The sequence below is a fragment of the Centruroides sculpturatus genome, unplaced genomic scaffold (assembly GCF_000671375.1).
Source record: "Centruroides sculpturatus isolate CEXI.00-Female unplaced genomic scaffold, Cexi_2.0 scaffold391, whole genome shotgun sequence".
Classification (NCBI taxonomy): Eukaryota; Metazoa; Arthropoda; class Arachnida; order Scorpiones; family Buthidae; genus Centruroides; species Centruroides sculpturatus.
Window position 1 is genome coordinate 363,491 of NW_019384657.1, and position 26,445 is coordinate 389,935.

The 26,445-nt window shown below is 29.8% G+C and overlaps 1 protein-coding gene across 1 annotated transcript in view; it reads right to left on the reverse strand.

The window, feature by feature from the left end:
• The window catches only part of LOC111626475 (interleukin enhancer-binding factor 2 homolog), a 47,549-nt gene that overhangs the window by 10,670 nt on the left and 10,434 nt on the right, over nucleotides 1-26,445 (reverse strand). Inside the window, exons 3-7 of the mRNA XM_023369851.1 lie at nucleotides 17,514-17,642; nucleotides 10,781-10,883; nucleotides 8,670-8,735; nucleotides 6,050-6,166; nucleotides 3,031-3,197 (exon numbers count right to left, since the gene is read on the reverse strand). Of these exons, the coding sequence (XP_023225619.1) occupies nucleotides 3,031-3,197; nucleotides 6,050-6,166; nucleotides 8,670-8,735; nucleotides 10,781-10,883; nucleotides 17,514-17,642 (582 nt within the window). The remainder of the gene's footprint in view (nucleotides 1-3,030; nucleotides 3,198-6,049; nucleotides 6,167-8,669; nucleotides 8,736-10,780; nucleotides 10,884-17,513; nucleotides 17,643-26,445) is intronic.

Consider the following 26,445-nt stretch of genomic DNA (forward strand, 5'->3'; position numbering starts at 1 on the left):
CCAGAGTGAGTTAGTTTTTAAACTAAGCATAGTTCATTTTCTGTCAGAACACAAATTAAGAATTAAGTCAAAGTGCTAGCAAGTCAATAATATTGTTTTGGGGCCATCTACACTGATCACTGCTGCAGCAATATCATTGCTGGCATAAAAATAAAAATAATAACAAAAAAAATTGCACATGCTTGACTAAAAATGTAGCATTTATGAAAACAAAATTAGCATCCTGTCTTCCAATTTATGTTACTTAGTAAATTAAACCAGTGCAAAAAAGTTTTCTAGACCCATCAAGATATCTCTCTAGCTGTCTGTAAGTGTACAAGCATACTTCAATGAGACAAATTTCAAGAATATATGTATACATGTAAAGACCACCATATGTATTTTGTATATATACAGGAGTACTTAGATATCATAAATAAAAACAAAAAGTTCATTAAAAATATTTTTTAATAAACTATTTGTTTTAATTTATGGTATTGTCACCAGAAGACATTTTTAACTAATTTACCTTTATTTTTTGAGGTGTAGTCTGAAATAGGGTTTCTCATTTCCCGGGAAATTTGCCTCCAGCGAGATTACGGGAAAAATAATTTCTTTTCCCGGGATCCCGGGATGAGATAGTAAAATAGAATTTTATATGAATAAAAAAGATCATACAGAAATATCATATATTTGAATAATTTAATTTATTTTCTAGTAAGTAACTAAAGGTGTAGGGCCAATCTCACCCATACGGACACGTTAGGCTCAATTAATTTATGTTCTCCTACATTATAAGATGAAAGTAAAATAAAGCGTTTCATTGGGAGTTTTAATGATTACGAAAAAAAATACCATTTTATTTCTAATGATAAAATAAAAAATAAACTAAAGTGCGATGAGTGATTTTTACTTTCAGCGAGTGCTCCGCTGTTCAATGGTGCACAAACACAATACATAAATATTACATGAACTAACAAGTAGAAACTTGTAAAACATAGGTAATAATATGCAACATGAAACCTCAAAATTTCTCTCTTAGATGAGTCTTCAAGATGCAACTTTTTGTATAATAAATAATAGAATGAAAACCTGACATGATAAATTATTATTGAAATGCGAGATTTCCCGGGAAAATAAAATTTCCCAGGATTTTTCTCGTATGGAATAAATGGCGGGAATCCCGGGAAAACAGGATCCCGGGAAAGAAACCCTAGTCTGAAATAAAAGGTTAGTTCTGTAAGTGAAGATTTGTGTATTTTTCAATATACTTTTTCTTATATCTTTGTGAAGCACTTAGAGGTTGCTTGTGAAATCCTAAGGTTCTGCAGAATAAGGTTTGAGAATCACTGCTCTATATGTTTATCTGTCAGATTAAACAAAGAATACAGGATAAAATATTTATGACAAATTATAACAATTTGTATTTTGAGAGAATTTAGATAACTTTATGAACTAACTATCAAGATTAAACCAGATGATAATCATTTTGTTACTTCAAATTTCTGAAAAATTATAATTATATTTGTTATATCCACATTCAATTAAAGGATCCTTACTATTATAAAATCTCATTGTTCAAAAGTTTAACAGAAACAATCTTTCTTTTTTTTTAATAAAAACTGGAGATGTAAAAGAAGCACAATATTATTTATATGTATAAAAAACATCTCAAAACCTAATGATTATATTTTTATTAATTTATTTATGATTATTAAATTTAATTATTATTAGCAGTGATAATATAACCTAATTTAATCTGTTAATTGCTTGGGTTTAATTTAATTTATTAAAAAAATATAGCAAATATTTGATTTTAAAACCAAGACTAGTTGATAACATTGTCAGAAAAGCTTTTTCTAGAAGAACAGAAATAGAAATAAATGTTTCATAGTAAAAGCAAAAAAATATATTTAAAACATTTACCTTCTTTACAAAATTTTTAAAATAATTATAAAATTTAAATTTGTTTCATATTCTATTAACATTCTAGAATGTTTGCATTTAAATTATATTTTTTGCATGATGACTAAATTTATTTACTAAAAATATTTGCTTTTTGTCAACATCTTGTGCATGCTTTATTTATTAAGCAATATCAAAAGACAGTTGTCTGTTTTCCTATTTTAAAATAGTTTTCCTAATTAATACATACAAAGTAGTAATAAGAAATCTATTTATCATTATCAAGGAAGATAAAAATTAGATACTTATTACAACAGAAACTTAACAGATTAACCTACCACAAAACTGTCAAATTTACAGAATTCTTCTGATATACCATATCTTATGACAAATTTATTTTTAGTTAGGAAACAGACTTGATACTCAAATGAATGTAGGCAGGACTATTTTATTAAACAAAAGTCTTAAAAAAGTTAAGTCCATAAAATAAAATGGAATGAAATTTCCACAATTATGACAGAATTTACTTACGTGGAACTTTCTGTTTAGAAGTACAAAGAAACTTTTAATAGCAAGTTTTACATTATTCTATAATTAATAAAAAATATTTGCTAAAAATAAAATCAGACTGAAGCTTGCCTAGCTTGATGTTTACTATATACAATTTTAATTGTTATTTGACAAATAAATGCTTTCACTATTACTAATCCATAAAACAAAGTGCTAATATGAGAGAATACTGAAATGATCCTCTAATTAATACTTTTTATTGCCTTTCCTTAATTGGACCTCATCATAAAAATACATACATAATGAGAAATATAATAATAATATACTTAATTAATAATATTTTATAGTGAAAATCAGTTACTGATTAAAATAATTTTTTATAAATTACTTAAATTTTTAATGTTTCAAACTATAACTAACATACTACATATTTTATATAACTGTTTATTTAAATTTTAAGTGCAGAATCTATATCAAATACTTTCCAAAAACAATTATTTCAAACTATACTAAAATCAGTCAAAAAAAAAAATTCAATTTAACAAAAACCTATTTTTAAACTTAATTTTAAACTTCTTTTTCACTTTCACTATAAAAACATTGAAAAGTCACAAGAAAAGATTTTGTATGTCTTACCAGTAAATCAATAATCCAAGGATTTAGAGGCTGAAATCCTTCAAAACGATTTCTCACATCTCTCAACAATCTAATTAGAACTTTAATACTAGAATGATGAGCATTTTCTTCAAACCATCTAGAATGTCTAATTGATGCCAAATTATGTTGAAGAATTTTCTGTTCCACTGATTAAAAAAATCAAAAGTAGAATTTTTATAAAAAAAAACAAAGTTAATATTTTCAATCAAATATATTAAATTGGTATATTAATTGTTTAATTAATATACCAATTTAATATATAAATTTGTATATAATATATATACAAATAAATATAAATATAACTGCATAACATAAATATAACACAAACTTCAATAAATATAAATAAATAATATAAAAAGTTGCTTAATTAAATAAACTTATACAATTTCAAAGAATTTTTTCAAATGTTGCTTAAATACTCAATTGTAAAAAATAACTATAATATATTCTGGTATCTTAAACTTGAATAAATAGCAGAAATTAATGTTGCATTAATCAATGAACTAAGAAATACCCATATGATATATTTGTAACACAAAAATTTATGATTATATCAAACTAAAAAATATATTCTGAAAGAAATGGATTAATAAAATTTTTACTTGTGAAAATGTATACTCTTATAGTCAAGAAATAAATAATACATAGACAATATTTCTTTCTAACAAAATATTAGCAATTTTTCATCAGTTCAAAACTATTACACTGAAAATTTAAATTGTAATTTGATGCCATTATAAAAAAGCTAATTTAATATATGTATACACAGTGAGGCAATTAAATTCTGGGACTGAAGCTATATCTCAGCAACCAGTAGCGACATCTGTTTAAATTTTATGTCATATGAAGTTTGAACAGATGTCGCTACTAACCTAAAACTTTTATTTAAATCGGTTGACATTTATCATTGTTTTTGATATTTTGTTTATCAGTTTATTTTGTTACATGTCGGCAAACAATAATGGAACAACGTGCTGTTATTAAATTTCACGCTAAACTTGGCACAAGTGCCACAGAAACGTTCAAAATGATGCAGAAAGTGTATGGAAGTGAGTGTTTATCATCACCTCAAGCCAAGAAAACACGAAAAGTTCCATCAAAAATCAAGACGATGTTCATTGTTTTCTTCGATAGCAAAGGCATCATCCACCGTGAGTTCGTCCCACAGGGTCAAACAGTTACTGCTGCTTTCTACTTGGGAGTTTTACAACGATTAATGGGAAGAATTCGTCGAATTTGACCAGAATATCGCAATTCTGATGACTGGTGTTTGTTACACGATAATGCACCGAGTCACACATCATTGATTGTTCGTCAATTTTTGGCACGAAATCAAGTCTGTGTGTTGAATCATTCGCCGTATTCCCCCGATTTAGCACCATGTGACTTCTCTTTATTTCCAAAAATGAAAATGAAGTTGAAAGGACGCATTTTTAATGATATTGAAACCATCCAAAGAGAGTCTACGCGCATATTAGAGGCAATACCGAAAATTGAGTTTGAGCAGGCATTTGAATCACTATTGAATCACTGTAAAAAGTGTATTGAAGCAGGAGGAGAGTATTTTGAATAATTTAATATAAAGATTTGAATAAAATTGTTTTGTTTCATTTTTATAGATCCAGTCCCGGAATATAATTGCTGCACTGTGTATAATAACAGTAAAAACAAATACTTAACAGGAACAATTTTGTAAAAATTCTAATTCACTTTTTTTTATCCAAAATTTATAATTAACAATTTTAAGAAAATATAGAAATCTAAATGTATGTTAGCAATAATGATAAAAAATATTCTTTATAATACTTTTTAATCATTACTGCTAATGAAATTCTAAATTCTACTAAGTTAGTACAATTCTATGTGTAATGGTCAACTATACAGTAGAGCATTGATTAACCAAATGTCAATCAACCAAAACGTCAATTAACTGAAAGCTTTCCAGTCAGCAAATTAAAATTTCTGCTACTGCTGTGCACTGCAATCTTTGGCTATGTCTTGGACTACTCCAATATTATTTTTGTTGGTGTGCATGTTTTAGCTGGCAGCACTGGTGTGACCATGAGAGGGTACTTAAGGACATGCCAGGATTGGAACGAATTTCAGCATGGGATAGGTTAATATATTTTTTCATACATAATCGGTTATCCAAAAACTCAATTTTCCAAACAATCCCAATCGATTCGGATAATCGATGCTCTAATGTACAGGTAACCCCCATATAACATGGGAGTTACGTTCCAAAAAATTGCCGTGTTATGCGAAACAAAGAACTAGTGAGAAAAGGGGAGTTAGGTTCCAAAAATTAAAAAAATATGCTGTTAAATCCTTATTTAAATCGTATTTATTATTCATTTTTTTCATAGGTAAAATACTTATTTATTATTTAAGTAAATATTTTACCAGAGAATTATTCATCCTATATGATGATCTCAGCATAAGCATCATCAACTAGTAACAGTTTTTGGGTGCGTTCGTTAATAGCAGTCGCTCTGCAAAAGGAGTGTGCTGCTGTTTGAAGGCATTTAGGAACAACAATGAAAGAAAGATGGCGGCGCCCACACTATCAATAGTATGGTGTGGAGGAATCTATAATTCTAAAATGAGCTTTTAGAGGCAAAATAAGGGTCCCAATTGTAAAATTTAACCATTAAATGGATTATTTGTTGAAAGAGCATTCAATGTAGTCACGAAAACAATTAGAATACTCGCGCAGAGTTATGCGGAGGTATAAAAGAACGCACTCTTTATTACATTTCATATTGTACGAGGGTTTTACCCAATTCCCAAACCGTGTTAGAGTGAACCCAGGCTATAAAAGCACCATATTATACGGGGATGTTCCCAATTCTCAAACCATGTTAGAGTGAATCCATGCTATAAAAGTGCTGTGTTATATGGGGGTTACCTGTATATATAATTTCATTTTGCAAATTATACAAATTTAGGTGACTAAGAATGTTATTAGTTTAAATTCTAAATATTTTTCATCACTTACAATGTAATTCTGGATCAAGTTTTCTCAAATTCTGTGGGATAGTTGTTATTAATACCTTGACAGTTGCCTCGGATGAACTGATTTCAAAACCACTTTCATTTGTAGCCATACTTAAAACTGTTAATAAACAAACAATACTTTGAAAAATATAATCTTAGAAAAAATTAAACATTTTAATTTCTTTAAATATTTAAATTTATTACATTAATTTTATAATAAAGCATTAAAAAATAAGTCTAATGGCCTTAACTGATAACATTTCAACTAATCTTTTTACAGCAACATTAATTATACTGAAATAAAATTTCCTTCAGAAAACTTTTAATTATTTATAGTAAATGATAATATACAAGGTAGTCCCTAAAGTCCCTTACAGTTTTATACTTCTATAAGTAAAGATATACAAGTATTAAAACTATGCAGTAAATAATTTTTTAGAGCCCAACTTTCAAAATTTTTTCACATAATAATTTTATCAATATAGAATTAATTTATTTCATTTACAAATTTCATTAGTGACCCCAAATGGTGACAACTGAATAGAAAGTAAACTGTGTGCTTTAGGTTGCAGAATTAAAGTAAATAACAGCTATTAAGCTTTCAAGTAATATTTACTGCACAGTTTTAACATTTATACAACTTTAGTGATTGAAGTATAAAATTTCACAAGGACTTTAGAACCGTCCTGTATATCTACATATAGTATTTCTTTAGACTATAATATAAAAATAATCCAGAAATCCAACATAATGGAAATATCTGAAAAATTGATACATCTAATTTTTATTTCCTTATCATCAAAAATGTAATTTTACTGTACAATACTTTAAAATAAAATGAAAGTAAAAAAACCACAATATAAAGCTATCAATTTCTTAACTAATAAAATTAACAGACAAACTTTTTAGACATTAAATAATTAAAAGACAAACTTTTTAGGAATTAAATAATTAAAAGACTAACTTCTAAAAAGACTGTTTACTAATTTTATACAGTATACTTATAGACAGATACCTAAACTGAAAAAAATCAATAACTTATTATCTTCACTACATCAGTATCTCTTTGGAAACTTAAATTAATGAAAACAAAATTTTTAACAATCAAATAAAGTAGATTTCTTTAAAATTTCCTTTCAAAAACTACTATAACAACAAAACTTGAGTTAAAAGAATAAAGGTAAATAAAAAAGTTAAAGAACAAAATAGAACATATATTATATATAAGTTAAATTATTTTAAATTTTATTTAGTAATTTAATATCAAAGTATTTGTGTTAAATAGTTTAATCAAAATTGTGAAGTCAAATGATCTTAATCACAGTCATATATTCAAACAAAAATTTTTTAAAAACTTTGATCTTTTGATTGAAATAGGCTGTAACTAGATGGTGTGAATGGGAAAGGGATCATGTATGTGAGCAAGCATGTTTAGGTTGAAGGATGACTCATTATTATTTTAAAAGGCAACTTATTGAGAAAGTAACATTTTTACAGTATCTGATCACTTGAATAGCACAGCCATTCACAAAAAGTTCCAGATGCTTTTCCTGATCCTTACAAAGAAAATCTGAAGGAGGAAGGCTTGAATTATCAGAAACAAATACCAAAGTTTGGCAAGGGACTTGAAGACAGACTGCTAAGAAGTACACATACATCTCTGATGAAATTCAATGAAGTAGAAATAGTCAACCACTGTCAACTCTTTCTACTTCATAGAACAAAGAACACAGTAGACAGAATGGAAATTATCCAAAAGAACATGCAGTGAGCCAGACAAAAAATAAGCAAGAGGGAACTAGTTGGGCTTCCACAATTACATAAAAAGGAGCCTCGGTTTCCTTAACTTTATGAAAGGAGTGTCTCATGTCCTTGAAACAAGTTTTTACAGATTGGGTCCCTTCAATCTATATTTTGATTGGTTCTAAACCTTCATCCTCAGAACACAATTGTCTCTTCATCTGTTTCTAGGCAAAATTAAAGACATTATCAGGCTAAAGAAAAAGGTCTAATATAGACCTTTTGGTATCTAATTGTCAATATTGACAATTAGATACCAAATTCAATCTCAATCAGAAATGTTAGCTGATCTCAGGACTCTCATTATTTTAAATCAGACATCGTATATATTATTTTATATTTAAATATAAAATATAAACACTATACAAAATAACAAGAGGAAATCAATTGTGAAGCTTTAATATTGAAATATATTATAGTTAATTGAACTTATAACAATTTTTATATGCATATAAAGTAATCTATTCTTATTACTGTATAAAACATCAATATTTTGATTACATTAAATTTTCCTAATACATTGAGATTATAATCATTTAAAGATTAAATAATTCTTAATTTGTAAGTAAATAGTAAATTAAATACAAAAAACAAGTTTTAAGAAAATTGACCTTTAAAACTTATGCATTACAATTTTTAAAATAAAATTGTTATATTTAATTCTCTGAAAATAGATTTCAGATTAAAATAATTATTAAAAATATATAAAAATATCAAAAATAAATGTTAATTAAAATTTTGCATTAATGTAAAAAAACATGATCTTAAATTTATTTCTAGAATAAATGCAAAATATTTCTTTTACGAGAAGATTTACTTACTTTCATGAGGATCTGCTTGTTTCATATCCTCCATAACTTTATTTCCAAGAGCATGTACAGCTTCTCCTAAATAATTGAAACAATACAAACCTTAAACTTTTGCACAAAAGGGAATTTAAACTGATAAAAATAATTTAAATTAAAATGTAACTGTCTTTAAATTTATATCTCCAATTTTTTAATGCTTTGAAAAATTTTATGTTCAAAACCAATAAATAGCAGGGAAAAAAATTCTTAAGATACAAAAAGATAATGTTTATTTAAAGATAAACTACCACTGCTGGTAGTTGAAAATGGTGCCAATGAGGATTACTTTGTTATATCAATTGAACTTTCTAAGTTTGCTTAAGATCTTACAATAAAAAAGCCACAAAAGTAAAAAATTTGGGTAAGAAAAATATTTTGAAATCGTCAGAAGTTAGAAATGTGAAATAATTTTTGTACCCAAATTATGATTATGTCATCTCAAATACTTTATGCAGTAAGTACATATATTTGATGTTAATATTTAAATTGGATAGTAATATAGTGTATAAATGAAATGTATTAATGTATTAGAGTATAAATTATGCTTTCTATTCCATGCTGACTACCATAGTTCAAATGCTATCACCACATGTGATGTTTATGATGACATTGCTAAATGGCCTTCCTATTGGTCTAATTTTTACTGTTCCACTTTCTGCAATGGCAAAAGTAGAAAATTTGATGGCAAGAGTGTTGTCTTTTAGCTGTTCTGTTGACAGTTTACGTCATCCATTTCTGAATGTGAATACCAGGCTTTAGAACAATATGTTGCAAAAACAATGGTTAACATGCGTGTTTAAATATGTATAGTTTTTTAAACAGAGCTATTTTCAAATATCATGTATGTTTTTATTATAATAAATTCTGGTAAAAGTTGTTTTGTTTATATCTAATGTCCGAAACAAATATTACAAGCAGTGTTAATTAAATAACTCAATACAGTAGAGCCTTGAAAACTCAGCCTAATGTGGACCGAAGGGTGGCCGAGTTTGTGAAAATGCTGGGTTATCGGGAATGGGGTTAAAAAAAATAAGTATGGGTGTTTCCTCAGAAAATACTGTACTGTACTTGTATGTATTGTTTACTTGAGAATACAACAGAGAATAAAGTGCCCAAATACCCTTAAACAAAGGAAAAGTACATCCTTTATGAAGGCATAGAGCCTTTACTACATGAAAATGAAAATGAATGATACACTGTGTACAGTAATTTACCTGATAAGACAGACCTCAGAAAAATACTTTATGAGAGCTTTTATACTTTTATAAAGCTGTCTATAATGAAAATTAATTAACTAAGGATTTTTTTGCCCTGCCAGGGTGTGGCCGAGTTATCCGGAGTGCCGGGTTATCGAGTGCCGAGTTTTCGAGGCTCTACTGTATTTTTCAAATTTATAGCCTCAAGAAAATGTTAATTACTTTAATTAAAACTGTTTAAAAAATTATATCTAACACAGAATGTTCATGGAATCATATATAAATAATACAATGTTTGGGCATTGTTTCTAGTAAATTTAGATTATTTTCAGACTAAATTGCATTTATTACTGTAACTTATATTAGTTGCAAAGGTGGCAACCAAGTATCTTAAAAACAAAGGTGAGATTGTCATGGAATGTATTTCAGAACAAGACAGTAAATAAAGATGGCAGTTTAGATAGACTTTGTCTTCAATCTTTTAATTAAAAAAATGATAATATATTTATTATTTTATTTAAAAACATTGTATTTAATTAATAACACTTTAATTTTTCTTCATATTTCATATATATTCATCTGTGTTTTTATAGTGCATATAGATAAATTACATAATTAAAATACATAATATATATATATTATGTATTTTAATTCTTTTTAAGGATAATTTAAGGTTAAAGTAATTATCTATAATACCAGTTTAAGATGATAATTATTAATTTATCTATATGCACTTATAAAAACACAGATGAATAAATTAATTTTTGTTTTTTTTAATTAAAAACTGTTATTAAATAATTATGTGATGTATATTCAGTAATTTAATAAATACTTTTAATAAAGTTTATATATTTTAAATTTATAAGGCTGTTTAAAATGCTAAATTACCTGTAGGAAGTGTTTTTATAATAACTACTATATCAGCCACATTTTGGCCAGTCATCATGGTTCCTTTTTTAAATGATCCAACCTGCCGAACTTCATCTACTTGCTGAAAAATAAATATGCTGTAAACTACATGTTTATATAAATATGAAATCTTGATAATATTTTATAATGTTTGAAATACTTAATACAGAAAAGTTAAAAAGTAATAATTATCCAATATCATAACCATTAACAAAAAAATGAAATTATAATAAAATTCATAAATATAGGCAAAATGTCACTAGTTCAAAAATTCAGCAATTTTATTAAAATAAATATTTTCAGTCAAATCTTTTAATCAAAGTGTATGCTTCTTACATAAAACAGTTACTTTGTTTATTTAATATAGTGCAATTATTATAAACACTAGAATACTAAAATCAATCACACAAAAAAATTGCATTCTCAACATTTTCCACAATCACTTTAATGCATTCCATATCAATTTTAGAAAAACATCTAAAATTATTTGAGAAATCTATAATAGTTTATCTATTTAATTTTTGTTCATTTTTATTTACAGGTATTCCTTGTACAACACGATTTCGCTCTAAAATGGTTGGAAAATTGGGGATATCCCCATACAAAGTATACATATAACAATGCAGGCCTAACAACCATTTTATAAAAGTTTCTTTTTAATCTTGGAGGCATTCTTCTGACACAAAGTATGCCATTAGTCCTCTCCATTTAGTCCAACCAGCTGTGACTCTTTTGTTACATTTTCATCAATCTCTCCATCTTGCCAGAGTACCAACCCCAAATATCTGAATCTTTCACTCTCTTTCACTTTTATTCCTTCAATTTTCACATCGTCTTCATTCTCAGAAGCACCTTCCTAAAAGCATATTTCATATATTCCGTTTTCTTTCTACTAATCTTGCTCTCCACTTTTCCAACTTACGGTGTAATTTGTCCATGTCCACATTCACATCATCATCCACAAACAGCTGACATCAAGGTATTTCATCTTGTATGTCTCCTGTCAACACTTGTAAGTCTTCCTATTCAAAGCTCTTATTCGAAATTGTTTGCTTTGAATCAATGGTCGCCATCTTAGAGTAAACAATTTTAAGGAAGTAGTAATGTTTTTCTCACTCTATTTTGTTATTTTGGAAACTACATAAATTTCCACTCTGCCATTGCAGGTCCCAAGCATAGATACAGATACAGATACAGATATATTTTATTCAACACACTAGGTACAGCGTATACTGGGCGCCACATAGGTATAACCCAGTTTGATACAGTGAGAATAGTGACATGCTAGATATATAGTAATTGTTACAATTATTAGTGGATTAACAAGGAATTTGTCACAGATATATACAATTGATGNAAGGCTCGATTAAGGCTTAATGTTTTTTTAATGGGAGATTTTATAAAAGTTTCTTTTTAATCTTGGAGGCATTCTTCTGACACAAAGTATGCCATTAGTCCTCTCCATTTAGTCCAACCAGCTGTGACTCTTTTGTTACATTTTCATCAATCTCTCCATCTTGCCAGAGTACCAACCCCAAATATCTGAATCTTTCACTCTCTTTCACTTTTATTCCTTCAATTTTCACATCGTCTTCATTCTCAGAAGCACCTTCCTAAAAGCATATTTCATATATTCCGTTTTCTTTCTACTAATCTTGCTCTCCACTTTTCCAACTTACGGTGTAATTTGTCCATGTCCACATTCACATCATCATCCACAAACAGCTGACATCAAGGTATTTCATCTTGTATGTCTCCTGTCAACACTAAAGTAAGTCTGTAAAGTAAGTACTGTAAGTCTTCCTATTCAAAGCTCTTATTCGAAATTGTTTGCTTTGAATCAATGGTCGCCATCTTAGAGTAAACAATTTTAAGGAAGTAGTAATGTTTTTCTCACTCTATTTTGTTATTTTGGAAACTACATAAATTTCCACTCTGCCATTGCAGGTCCCAAGCATGGATGAGAGAGGAGAAGGGTTAGCATCACATGGCAATCAGCTGTAAAACTACTGCAAAATAATGAGGAGTCTTTCTGGAAATTTGGCCATAGCTAGGGCAATGCACAGCAGCAGCTCCATGTTGCTGTGAAAAATGAGCAGGAGCTACCACACAAGATTGGACAAGTATGGCCAAAGAAGATAGTTCAGAGTTTAAGAGTAATATCATGGAATATGGGGACACTAACAGGAAAGAGAAGAAAATTAGCAGATGTTCTAAAAAAAAAGAGAGAGAGAGTATGGCCTGCTTACAAGGGAGAAAATGGAAAAGAGGGAAGGATAAAGAAATTGGTTATGACCAGTGGTGATATTCGAAATATTTAACAAAGGGTTTGCTAACAGAAAATTTTTCCTTAAATTTTTTTCGCTCAAATGGTGCATTAGCAACATTAGTGCAAAAACTGACCTTATAATAAGATACCCATATGATATGGGTATCTTATTATATAGCCCGACACGTGTTCCGCAGCCATCTTGTATTTTCTCATGCTCGTGGGATTGTGGGATCTCTCTTATGACTGGATCTAGTTTCAAGAACTCTCTTGAGTCAATCCCAATTGAAACAGTCAAGGGAGGTCGCCCCAAGGCGAACGGGGTATAAGGCTCTAGTTTAGTAGTGTTACAGAGTATAATACGTATATTTTAATATATTTTTGAAAACTTTGAAAATGTTAACAACAGGTTCGGTCGAACCTGTGCGAATCCGCTGAATATCACCACTGGTTATGACTACAAATTGTGGTATTTTAGGATGAGAATGGAAGGAACAGAGTTTGAATTGTGGTCTGTAAAGAGCTGAAGGAGAAAGTATTAGAAGTAAAAAAGAAGAAATAATAGAATTATGATGATCAAGGTGATCCTTGGAAAGACAACTTGGATTTCTTAGTGTATATGCTCCTCAAGCAGGATTAAGAGATGAAGAGAAAGAGTTCTGGAATTGCCTAGATGACATATTACCAGAATGCAATGTACTAATTGGTGGAGACCTAAATAAACATTTCGGAGAGAAAAAATGGTTATGAGAGGGTGCATGGCAGAAAGGACTTTGGAGCTAAGAATGAGGAAGGAATCCAAACTCTCAAGATGACAATGACCTTTGACTTAGCCATAGCAAATACCTTTTATGTAAAGAGAATGGAGCATCTGGTGACTTACAAGAGTGGTGGGAGAATGTCACAGATTGACTATGTTTTTATCAGAAGAGAGGATTTGAAGATGTGTAAAGATTGCAGTGATACCAGGAGAGAGCCTTAACACCCAACACAGGATGCTTGTGATGGATTTGAATATTAAAATACAGAAGAAGGCCAGAGGTCAGGTTGGTTCTGCAAAGATACAATGGTGGAAATTGAAGAGTGAGAAAGAAAGATGGTTTAGGGAGAGGCTGTTTCAGATGAACTGTTGGAATTTAGAACTAAATGTAAATACTGTGTGGAAGATAACTGAAAGTATTGTGGTGGTGGGAAGAGAGGTGGTTGGTGAGACTAAGAGCAAAGGATGTGTTGGGAAAGGATCATGGTGGTGGAATAAGGAAGTGCAAACAATTATTAACCCCTTCTGAGCCGCGGTCGAGTGTGACTCGAGCAAGTTTTATAGCGTTACGTCGTTAAGGCCACTTTTGAAAAAATTATTTTTTTTGAATTTTTGGAATGTTTTTTAGGTCCCCAAATTTTTTCAGAATTTTTTGCGCACGCGAAAAAATTTTATCGCGATTTTAATGAGCCTTTGATAAGGCTCGATTAAGGCTTAATGTTTTTTTAATGGGAGTTTTTTATCAAAATTAATTTATCATTCTAAAGTTGTAGCGCACCGATTTTCCTTCGGTAAAGTTATTTAAAGCTGCTTTCTGATGTCAAAAACGACTTCCGATAGTTTTTTAATTTTTTTAATTAATAGATTTTATTATATAGAAGTTTAATTAATTAGGGGGGGTCGGAAATCGCAATAAAAATTATAATTTTTTTAAAATATTTAAAAATATACCGCCAGATTGAAGTCACCCTACTTTAAACCCTTGTCCTCCCGCGATGTCTGAGAATGTCCCGGGAAATCAGACTCCAGCTGTGTTCAAGGTCATCCAGCTGTGTAAACAATAACTCATCAGTGTTAAATTTCGCAGAAAGGCCAGACAAAAAAACTTAGACTTTGAAGCTTTTTCTTCAAAATTAACGCATTTCTTTCGTTTTTCTTCAGTTTTAAGTATTTTTTATGCTTAATTAAAAATTCTAAAAAAATGGCCGGCTTAAAAGGGGTTAAGGAAAAGAAGACTTTGTTCGAGAAATGAATGATCATAGGAAGTATAAAAAAGCCAAAACTAAAATTAAGAAAGCAATTGGCAAGGCCAAATATAAAGTCTTAGATAAAATTTATGAGAAATTAAAGAGAAGAGATGGTGAGAAAGCAGTATACAGGCTTATTTTAACATTCATTTATTATTATTATTATACAGTATTTAGTGGACTATACTTGGTTGATACCAGTGGCTGTGTACTATGCCAGACCAGAGTCAAGACATAGTAACCAAAACAAGACAGAAATTAAATAAGTGTGTCAGTCTGTATTCAGGAATTTCCTAACAATATGACATGTATTCAATATAGTGGCCTTCTGTAGTGTGATGTATGTGTTTCTGTTCAATTGTAATGTTCCCAGGCTTTTGTGTAGCGTGTGTGGTATCACACCTGTACAGGAGAGAATGACAGGTACAATAAGCACCCTATCCATCCTCCATAGATGCCTTATTTCCTGTGCAAGTTCAGTATACTTGCTGATTTTTTCAGTGCATGTGTTTTGTATATTGTGAGTGTTGGAATGGTCCATAATGTATGTGATTTTATTGTGTTAGTCAATGAGTGTGATGTCTGGTCAGTTGTGGTAAATTGTTTTATCTGTGATTATGGCTCTGTCGTAGTACATTTTGTGTGTGTTGTTTTCCAATACTGTCTGTGGGATGTATTTGCAGTATGGTTCATGAATGTCTAATAATTTGTCTAAATATCACTTTTGGATAGCTGTTATGTTCTATGTATGTATTGTCTCTTTAATCCGACATTAAGTTAGGTAGACTATCATTACAGCTTTCAGGTTAGACACTTCTTTTATTGTTTCCACATATGCATTTCAGACTTATATAAATGTTAAGTCCTTCTTCAGTGCAATACTATGGTTCTGTCTCCTAAAACCACAGTGTACAATGGGTAACATTGGAAAGATTTTAAAATACAGCCATTAAAAACACCTCAAATACATTTTCACCATTAATACAAAAAACTTTTAACATTTGCTCATAAAATCTTATATAAGTACAACTTTTGAAGAATGTGTATGTTCTACAATATAACGTTGCAGTAACTGCAATTATAATCATTTTACAGATAGCATAGTAATATTAAAAACATTTTTTAAGGGATACATACACAATTTTACAATATATTTCCAATTTTTTCCTCTGTTACAACATTATTATAAATACATTACAACCTGAAACAATAAAAGAAGTGTCTAACCTGAAAGCTGTAATGATAGTCTACCGAACTTAATGTCAGATTAAAGAGACAATACATACATAGAACTAATAATTTGTGTTTCTTTGCAAGCTCTTGGTGTATTATATTTGCTACTTGATTGTGTCTATGTAAATTATCTGTCTGTGCCAAGAGCTTGCAACCAGAAGTGATGTGTTGTATAATTTCTGGCATGATGTGGCATTTTCTGCATGTGTCATTTATGAGTGTTGTACCTTTGAGTATGTGTTTTCTTCAGTTTTTAGTATTTATGACCTGATACTGTATGGCAATCATGAATCCTTCCGTCTCCCCAAAGAGGCATTCCCAATCCAACCAGCTGTTTGACATAGTTTTGTCAACTTATAACTTATTATTATTATATAAATAAATTAAATAAAACAGTAGGATTAAAAAAATTTTGTTATTCAATATCCATTTGTATTTTCTGTACATGACATTTAGAAGGTTCCCCGTCAGTATTCATTTTTTAATTTCAATTATTTTATAATTACATCTACAAAGAAATGTAATAGAAAAACAACAATCTACTGTTTGAGATGGTACTTTCTAAACTACACACCAATAAATATCATGCTTTCAATTCTGAAGGTGTGAGGTATAAGTAGGAAAGGTTATTTTGCAAAGGTTTTATTTCCATTCTAGCAATTTTTAATCTATTATAAATTATTTGAGGTTATATGCACAAAAACATAGTATATTTAATTTGATAAAATGTCTTTTAAGAGGAAAATTCAAAATTAGCATTTTTTAAAATCAAACTAAATGAAAGCATAGTAGAATAAGTTCATCAATTTTTAATTTCAATTTTTAAAAATAATTTCAAATAAAAAAAGTATTTATAAAGTTTCATTAATACACGTACTTCATTAATAATCAATAATAATTCAGACAGAGATATTAAAAATTTTACAAAATCTTAAATCTAACATTCTGAAATAATACAATTACATTTTTAATGTTCATTTGAAATATTGATACAACAAAAATGAATCAATCTATTTACATTTAATATATTCAATTTTTATAATTTACTTTAAATTATAGATACTATTTTATATTACATACATTAATTAAATTAATGTACTCTATTGTAAAAATAAATTGTCATTTAAAAATTTTACTTATGCAAATAAATTACACACATTAATATAACTTACAAAATACATATTTTAAATATTCTTTACTTACACAAGCATCAAATGTTCCTGGCGCTACAGCTAAATTATCCAATACTGTTTGAATTTTTGTCACAAGATTAAGAACTGCAGTTTGTTCTTGTGGTGTTGGAGTTAGATCCTGATTTTTTTTTAATAATGCCTTTAATAAAAGAATATTCAAATTTTAATACTTTTATTTAGAATTTTGTATCATCATAATGAAATTGTTATGTTATATAGGTATCCTAAGAATATGCACTAATTTCAATATCATTTTTGGTAATTTCAAATAATTGCACATGCATGAGACAGCATACATTCTTTTTAGAATCTTCTTGATTGAATTTATCAAAGAAGTTTATGTAAATAATGTTCCATTTTAAAAATGCATGTTCCCTTTACCCTCGAAAGTACTGATCAGTCGGTACCCCCCACTGTTAAGCAAAATTTCGAGGGTACCAATTCGTCATTACCCTAGTAAAAATCAATTTTTGTAAAATTTATCACCAAGAGATCAGTCAGCACTTGATGGCTGCATCTTGTCTATCGTCTGTTTCACATATTTTTCTCAAGGTGGTGTTTTGTTGACTTAAAAAATTTTAATTAATGCTTTTTTTCTTAATTTATTTTTTCTGATAATTTTTTTATTTCATTTTTAGCATATTCATGCAATAATATTACTACAATAAGTTCATTTATGCTATAATAAGTTTATTTAGGTGTAAGTCAATGTGTTATAAATATTCAAGTTGTGACTTTCAGTTCTGACATTTTATATATTTTTTATTTAATCTAAAATATCAGCAAATGTTACATGTATTACTACTGGTAAATCATATGTTTATTACAAAAATTTATATTCTTGTTCAATATGAAGTGAATAAAGTATATTAGTTCATTATATTAGTTGGTAGCATAATAAAATTTTGTTTTCAAACAAATGTTTGATATAATATGCGATAATTTCGCAATGAATAAACATACATGTATAAATGTTATATAGAGTTGTACAGAACAATATTCTACGTCTTTCTGGCTCATTGCCAGCAAAAAACTAGGTAACTAAACAATGTTAATTTTGACTAACAGTTACAAATTATCAAGTTTAAATGTCAGTTCTAATATATATTATTTTTTTCTTATAAATTTTTCTAATAAAATGTATTGAAAAATATCGTATTTAAAACTAAAGATATTAATAAATGTATATAATTTTTTTCATATGAATATAATGATAATTTGATTTTTTGTGAGTTTTTAAAATAATATCACCTGACTGACCTATATTGCCTTCGGACAGTTTACAAAATTAATGTAAACAAGATGGCGGTGGTAAAGGGTTAAATGAATTTGATCAAAAATATGTAATTGGTAGATTTTATACTGAAATTGATGGAAGTGAAATCTGCTGGTAATAATCACTATTTCACAAAGAAGAACTAGATATAGATCCTGAAGTCAAATTCAAATGACAATCCAAGTTTTCATTAAAGCTTCTGGTTTAGTTGGCAACCATTCCAAACAGACTCTCATGGACATTCACTGCATCATCATGGTTCTTCATTATCAAAATGTATTGCAACAAATGCATTCAGGAGAGATCAGTACCCTTTCTAAAGAAATATTATCCTGCCCAAGGATGTTTTCTGTTCAGATATGGCCATTCCCCATTATGCTCAAACCACAGTTCCATATTGGACCATTACAGAATTTGATACATCTCCCATGAAGCCAACATTTCAAACATTTTGCAACTAAGAACAATTGAGATTTTGGTACAAACTGAAACAAAAAGTTTATGAAAATAGTTGGAAAACTGATTCTGCCAAGGAGTTGGAGATGGAATCAAGGCCAAACTTTGCACTTCAAAGCTGACCACTTCCAGAAATTAATAGAAATGATCAGTCCTGATTATATCACCTCAACATTAAACAATCTATCTGTATAAAAAAAAATCCTTATTTTAAAATAAATAATGAATTTTAGACAACTTTGAAATTTGTGCAGATTTTTATGATACATACTTTTAGGTACAGTAGAGCGTAGTTTATCCGAAAAAATTCCAGTCAGCAAATTTAAATTTTCGCTAGTGCTGTGGCGCTGCAATCTTTGGCTATATCTTGGGCTACTCCAATATCTTTTTTGTTGGTGTGTGTGTTTTAGCTGGCAGCACTGGCACTTTTGTGTGGTGCTGAATCAAACATTTTTGATACTAGATCAACTTCTAAAGTATATTTTTTTGGTTTTTATATTTTTCAATATATTTATTTTGTTTCTACAAAATAAAGAAATAATTTTTAATGATACAATAGCCACAATTATTATTTTAAAAAGTTTACGTTTGGCTTAACACCGACGAAAATTCAACGCAAAGCGACATGCAACGGAAAAAAATTTCAACACGGGATAGGTTAATATATTTTTTCGTACATAATTGGTTATCCGAAAAATAAGTTATCCAAACAACCCCAGTCCCCAATTGATTCGGATAAACAACGCTCTACTGTATTTGTGTTTACATAATGATAATTTTTAGCATTCATTATATTAAGTATTAAAGGAGTCAACAAATTGCCTTTGGTAGCCTGGTGTTTTGCATTATTTTGTAATGCTCTCTATGTTTACATTATAATTTATAATAATTCTTTATTAAAATTCACTCCAAAAGTCTTTATCAAAAATCAAACACAATTATTTTAATTGGAATATAATATCTAACATACAAACATCCAAGTGCTTTTAGACTTCAGTCCATCCTCAGAGATTTAACAAATTAAAATAGGAACTTTAGAACACTTTTTTTAAAATAAGAACATAGTTTTTGGTATGTTCTTATTTAAAATGCATGGGATTTAAATAATTTCCATGAAAGATTAGATAATTCTCCAATTTCCATAAGAGATATGACACTGCAAGGAATTTCTGTCATGGCAATTGAATGATTTCAATTGCCATGACAGAAATGGAGGACTGATATTTGATCTGTGGCTGTTGCGTAAGCACCATGTTTAACTACCACTGATCATTCTATTCATTATATAAAGATCTGATTAATTTTGTTGATTAATTGAATGATTTCAATTGCCACAGCAGAAAAAATTTTGGGCTGAAAAATCAGAAGAGAAGGTAATGCTTAGAATATTTGATATCCATGATATACCATGAATTCTTTCCTGAAGGTCAGATTGTAAATAAGAAAAGGCATATTGAAATTCTCAGCCATCTGCATGACACTGTACAATGAAAGAAATCTGATTTGTGGAAGGGACAAAACTGATTTTTTCATAACAATGTTCCTAGTTCCAAGTCAGTGAACAGCTGACAAAGAAGGGTGTATAAGTGTTTCCCCAACCTCATTATTTTCCTGATCTTATTTTTACAGACTTTTTATCTGTCCAAAATGAAAGAAAAGTTTAAAGTTTTCAGGTTCCAATCTGCAGAAGAGGTGAAAGTCACAAACAATAAAAGTCCCTAAAGGTATCATGAAAAAAAGGCTTCCAAGATTGCTTTGATAAATAGTATGTTCAATGACAAAAGAAGCTTATTTTGAAGGTAGTGTAATGTAAGAGTTTCTATTTGTTGAGTAATAAAACACATGATAAAAGTTTGGTTCATTTCCAACTCTACCTCATCTATATATATAACCCATTCAACAGGTATCCGTCTGTTTGTCCCGTAACCGTTTGATAACAGACACTAGAGGCGCCCCTATCGTGTGTCATATTTCAAACATTCAAATTAACAACTTTAATTCTTATTTAAATTAACAATATGAATTATTATTATTCATTTGGCCAATAAATTATTATTTGGTCAATATAACAATATAAATAATTCAGTATATTTGTAATAGGAATTTATTATTTCAGGGGCTNTGAACTTTAACAGTGTTAATCCTCGTGTACATAGTATTTTCCTTACAATTGTTTTCTTGGTTTGGTTGTTACTTCCGAGAGATCAGATCTGCCTCTTTTGCAGACCGTACGGTAAAGTTTACTCTCGGGGGTTTGTTTTGCAAAAGAATTAAACTGTTCAAACCTTAAATTTTCTATTTAAGCCTTGCATTGATTGGAGCATGTTTAGACGGTGATAAGAACATAACATATTTGCAAAAATACTTCGTGTGTAACATTTAATGCATGCACATATGCTGTAAAATTCAGTTACTATTAAAAATAATTATTGAATGAAAAGGAGGTTAATAATGTAAAATACAAATAGAATAGAGTCCAGATTAACAGAGACCCATTTAATCAAGTTTCACATTATCTGAAGTGAATTATGGAAACATATTTTAAATATCAAACAAACAGCTGCTGGATTCCTTTATCAGAGGATTTAAAGTTATGTAATAAATACTCTTCCCTAATAACTATTAAGGAAGAGTACTTTGTTGGCCATGTTGGCTACTAGAGCAGCTTTAATACATCTAGATATGCAACTACTGGATGGATGTTGATACTGCTGAATCATGCTCTGGCATGATTCAGCAGTATAAACATCCATCCAGATATAAACAGATATAAACGCCCCGGCATACAAAATTTTCAGGATACGACATGAAATTTGAACATGTTTTTGCTCCATGATATGAACAAAAACTCACCATATGACATTATATTAGTTCGCAGCACCATTTTTTATTCACTTCTGTTCATCGGTCTCAGTCCGAGTGTTTGCTTTGTTGTGGAAGAATCTCGCTCGATAAAGGAAATCTTGAGGTATTATCAAAAAGTGACTGATTTTATTGAAAAGAAACATTCCGAAAAGGTTCACACTGGCTATATTGCTGTTCGGAGTAATGACATTTGCCTAAGTCATTTTAAAAAGTAGGCAAAGCCAAGTTTGGATAGATATTTTACTAAGAAACCTGTATCCAGTGAAAGTGCTGGTAGAAGTGAAGGAAAGAAAGCAAAAAGCAGTGAATAAAAATTTAAAAGAAAATATATAAAAACAACACTAATTTTTTTATCTTTTCTAAGTCATTTTTAAGTTATTGTTACATTATGTTATGTAAGTTAAGTTTTAGTATCATTTCCCTTCTCCCTCTCTTCCGCCACCAGTTTACACCTCCACCGTCGTCTATCCTCAAAGGTAAAGGGCAAATAAAACTACATTTTTTTAAATCAATTATTATTCTATTATGGTTATTTATACATTTACAACTACAAAATGCATTTTTCAGTGTTTTCCTTACTATAGTTATTTTTTTATGTACTACTTAGCTTTGAGTGTGTTTTTCGTGTTGGAATGACTTATTTAGTTTTACATGTAATTGTATGGAGAAAAATGATTCACCTTACGACATTTTCATGATATTATCTCAGTTTCAGAATGGATTAATTTCGTATCCTGAGGTCTCTTCGTGGTGCCATATCAGATTCCTGACGTCGGCGACACCTGTCGTAGGTTAGTAAGTAGTTAGTAACTTGCCAAGGTGTATACTAGGGAAAGTTACTACCCAGAGTGGTTTCCCGTTGCCTTCTCTGGGGCGCGATGTTACGCGAGTGGAATCCTGAGGTACCACTGTATTTTTAATGCATTTGTATCATTGAAAACTTTCACTTAAAAAAATATGTATTTTTTCGTATACTTTTCCCATCCATCCTTCCCTCCTTTATGCTAAGTTCACCTCTTCCATAAACCAACTCAAACACCCCTCAAGGCTCCTTTAGTCAACTCATTGACAGGACTAGCTTACAGACATGTGTTCCTGTTATACTGTTATGTTTCATGTGCATCCAGGTGTTTCTGTAATAAGAGATTTTGTTTCTTGTGCTTATTAAAAACAAAATTGCATTAGTTATTTCTATTATTATAAAACACTTAAAAGTTTCATCTAAAGTGTGAATCTATTTAAAAGATGGTATATGTGATTAGAAAGCTTTGAATTCAGCATGGAAAAGGTCTCATTAAGATAAGTCCCTTACAACGAAACTGCACAGTTTGAATCTTTTAATCATACAGCTGATCTAGGTAAATTGTCACAGCAGAGTGAAGACAATCAACAATTTCCATGCTGTATTCTATTTTATTTAAATTTTTTAAATATTTTTAATTATTATAAAATGGTAGAAAGCTTCATTTTGAAAGTAGAGATGGGTTATATATATATATATATAAATGCTAATAATGAATAAAATTGTCATTAAGTCTGACCTACTCAAGATATTACATGACCTCCTTTATTTCCCCACCCCTTGATCTTTAACCATCAAAATTTAATAGCATCAATCTCCCTAATACAGTTGACCCCTCTATAACACGGTAGATATGTTCCGTTCTTTATGAAATTGATGTTCTATGAGTCCTTAAATACATGAGCCAATCACAGCCTGGCATATATGCAGTTTACGGACTATAGCTGTTTGAAAGGTTTTCTTCCATAAAATTAATCAATTCTAGACTAATTCGACTCAACATTTCCAAAATACGTATAATTTTTTGGGAATAATCCATATAAACTATGCTATAAACAAAAAATTGTAGGATTACTTACCGAGTGTGCACCGTTCGACGACGCCATTGCTTAAGCTTGTTTTTGTCATGGAGCAGTGCATCGAATGGCGCTCGCATGCTTCCTGATAAATTATTTTTTTGCAAAAACTTTGTTGAACTTTGGAGACATCATTAATATAAATATAATTTTTATGGCCGTTAAATAATAAATGGGTTTTAGTAGGTCTGCTGCTTGTTTAAACTCAACAATTTGTGCAATATCTGCTATTGGTCTAGATTCAATCAATCCTGTCGCAACATGAGTCGGCAATGACGTTTTACTGAATTATACAAGTGTCTTTTAGCGTGTTTATACAAATATGGTTGCAATTTTTTCGCCATCATATAGGAATCTGAACCCGTTTTATAGGGGGTCTACTGTACATGAATACATGAACTCCCTGCTAAATTTTAGAAATTTTCAACAAAAGACACACAAGTTATTAAGCTTCAATGAGTATGAACAAAATCATGCTCACACACATACAAACATCCATACATACAGAAAAAACTCCAAATATTTGCATTTCTTGATGTTTCAAAGTCCCCTGAATCTAAAAACATAAAAATCTTGGGGAGTCAGTTTTTGATTGATTATCATACTTTCCCTCTGTTATATATAACAGAGTTGGGAAAGTAAAATTAACATACCAGTAATATGCAAATAAAATGAATTTTTTCTGGATGTTTAAATAATAATTGTTCTAATTTACGAAAGAAAACACTAATTATTACTAATTATGTTTTCTGCAAGTTTAATTTAGTTTCCATAGTTATTCCAACATCTTCCTTTCAACCATCTGGCTACATCATTGCCATGATCATTGCTCTAATACACCACATGTATCTTCCCCATGGCAATAAATATATGCATACCCTTTCTGTGATTGTTATAAACAGCAAGAAAACTAGACTCACTTGCATTTGAAACAAAACTTGTTTAATAAATAAAGTATTCTACTTGAGTTATGGTTTATAACAAAAACTGACTCAATCACTGTAATAGGCATCTCCATATATGCTTGAAAGCATTACTCCTTTGAAAAATCAGAGACAATAAATTTATGCACTCTTAGCATTAAACAGATGTTGTTCAACTGAGCATGCAAATTATTTGCTGCTTTTTATATTGCTTGGTACTGTACAAATGAAGAAAACTATAAAATCTCGTATATTCAGAGGCTAGGACTGCAAGTATGCTATAAGATCCTTCAGAAACAACAAAACGAAACAGCACTTGATATATGATAGATTGACTGGAAATTGTGTTTGAATGAGTCCACTGTCAGAACTTTCCTCAGACCTTGAGAAGAAACTGGTTCTATCACACCTAGGTGCAGTAATGGCAGATCACCAACTATTATTGTCAGGAAAGATCAGATTTTGCATCAGCTTGTCATGAAATACTGACCTGGTATGTCTGTGGAAGCTGCAGAACTGTGGAGTAACACAAACAGCTGATCTTTATCTTGACAAACTGCCAATAACAGGTTACATGATATGAGTTATGATTCATACAAGATTAAGTGAAAGCCTATGCCAGTTCAGCAAAAGCAGTTTGCATAGTCTATGGACCACATATTTTGGACAACGTCAATGGTAGAGGGTGATTTGGTCTGATGAGCTGTCCTTTCCAGTCTTACATAAAAATACTGGAACTAAACATAAGGGAAGGTGAAAATAATGTTCTTAAGTCATATTAATTAAGATAGCTGCCTAAGATGTACAGTAGACCCCCCTATAATTACAGTCCCTATAGTTACGATTCCTATAAAACTGCGAAAAAATTGCGATGGTATCCGTAAACACCGGTAAAAACTCCTATAATTACGTAAAACGTCATCGGGCAGCTGAACTATTTTCCCGCCGTCCATAGTGCCACGCTACGGAGAGATTACTATCGTCTGTACAGTATTATATATAAATTAGGTACTGTACATATAATTATATATTAATTATATATAAATTAGGTACTGTATTACTGTATATATAATTATATATTAAGTATATATCATATATATATATATATAAATGGACATGTATGTCCCTATATTTCACTTTTTTGCCAAAACTACACATCGCACGTGAATGGTGTTTGTATGTGGTGGTAGCCCCAAGTCTCCATTCGAGCATAGGGGTGGTTGCGTCTCGATAGCTATAAGGGTGCGGGAGATATGAGGCTGAAAGTGGTTGAAAGTGGCTTTCTATTTCAAATGTTTTGTTTGAATTTTTCGAATTTGTTCGAATTAAATTCGAATATTGGTTCAATTATAGAACGATTGTAACGTTCCAAAAACGTTGAAAATAGTTCGTTTGACTTGACGTGAACAGGAGGCGTTCAGAAATAGAATCGGGACTAGGTCTCTAATTAGTCTGGAAACGGGAGACCTAATTCTTGCATTCTGTGAAAACGGGTAAGATTGGCTATAATGTAATTATCTTAATCTTCACTATCGTTACTTTTT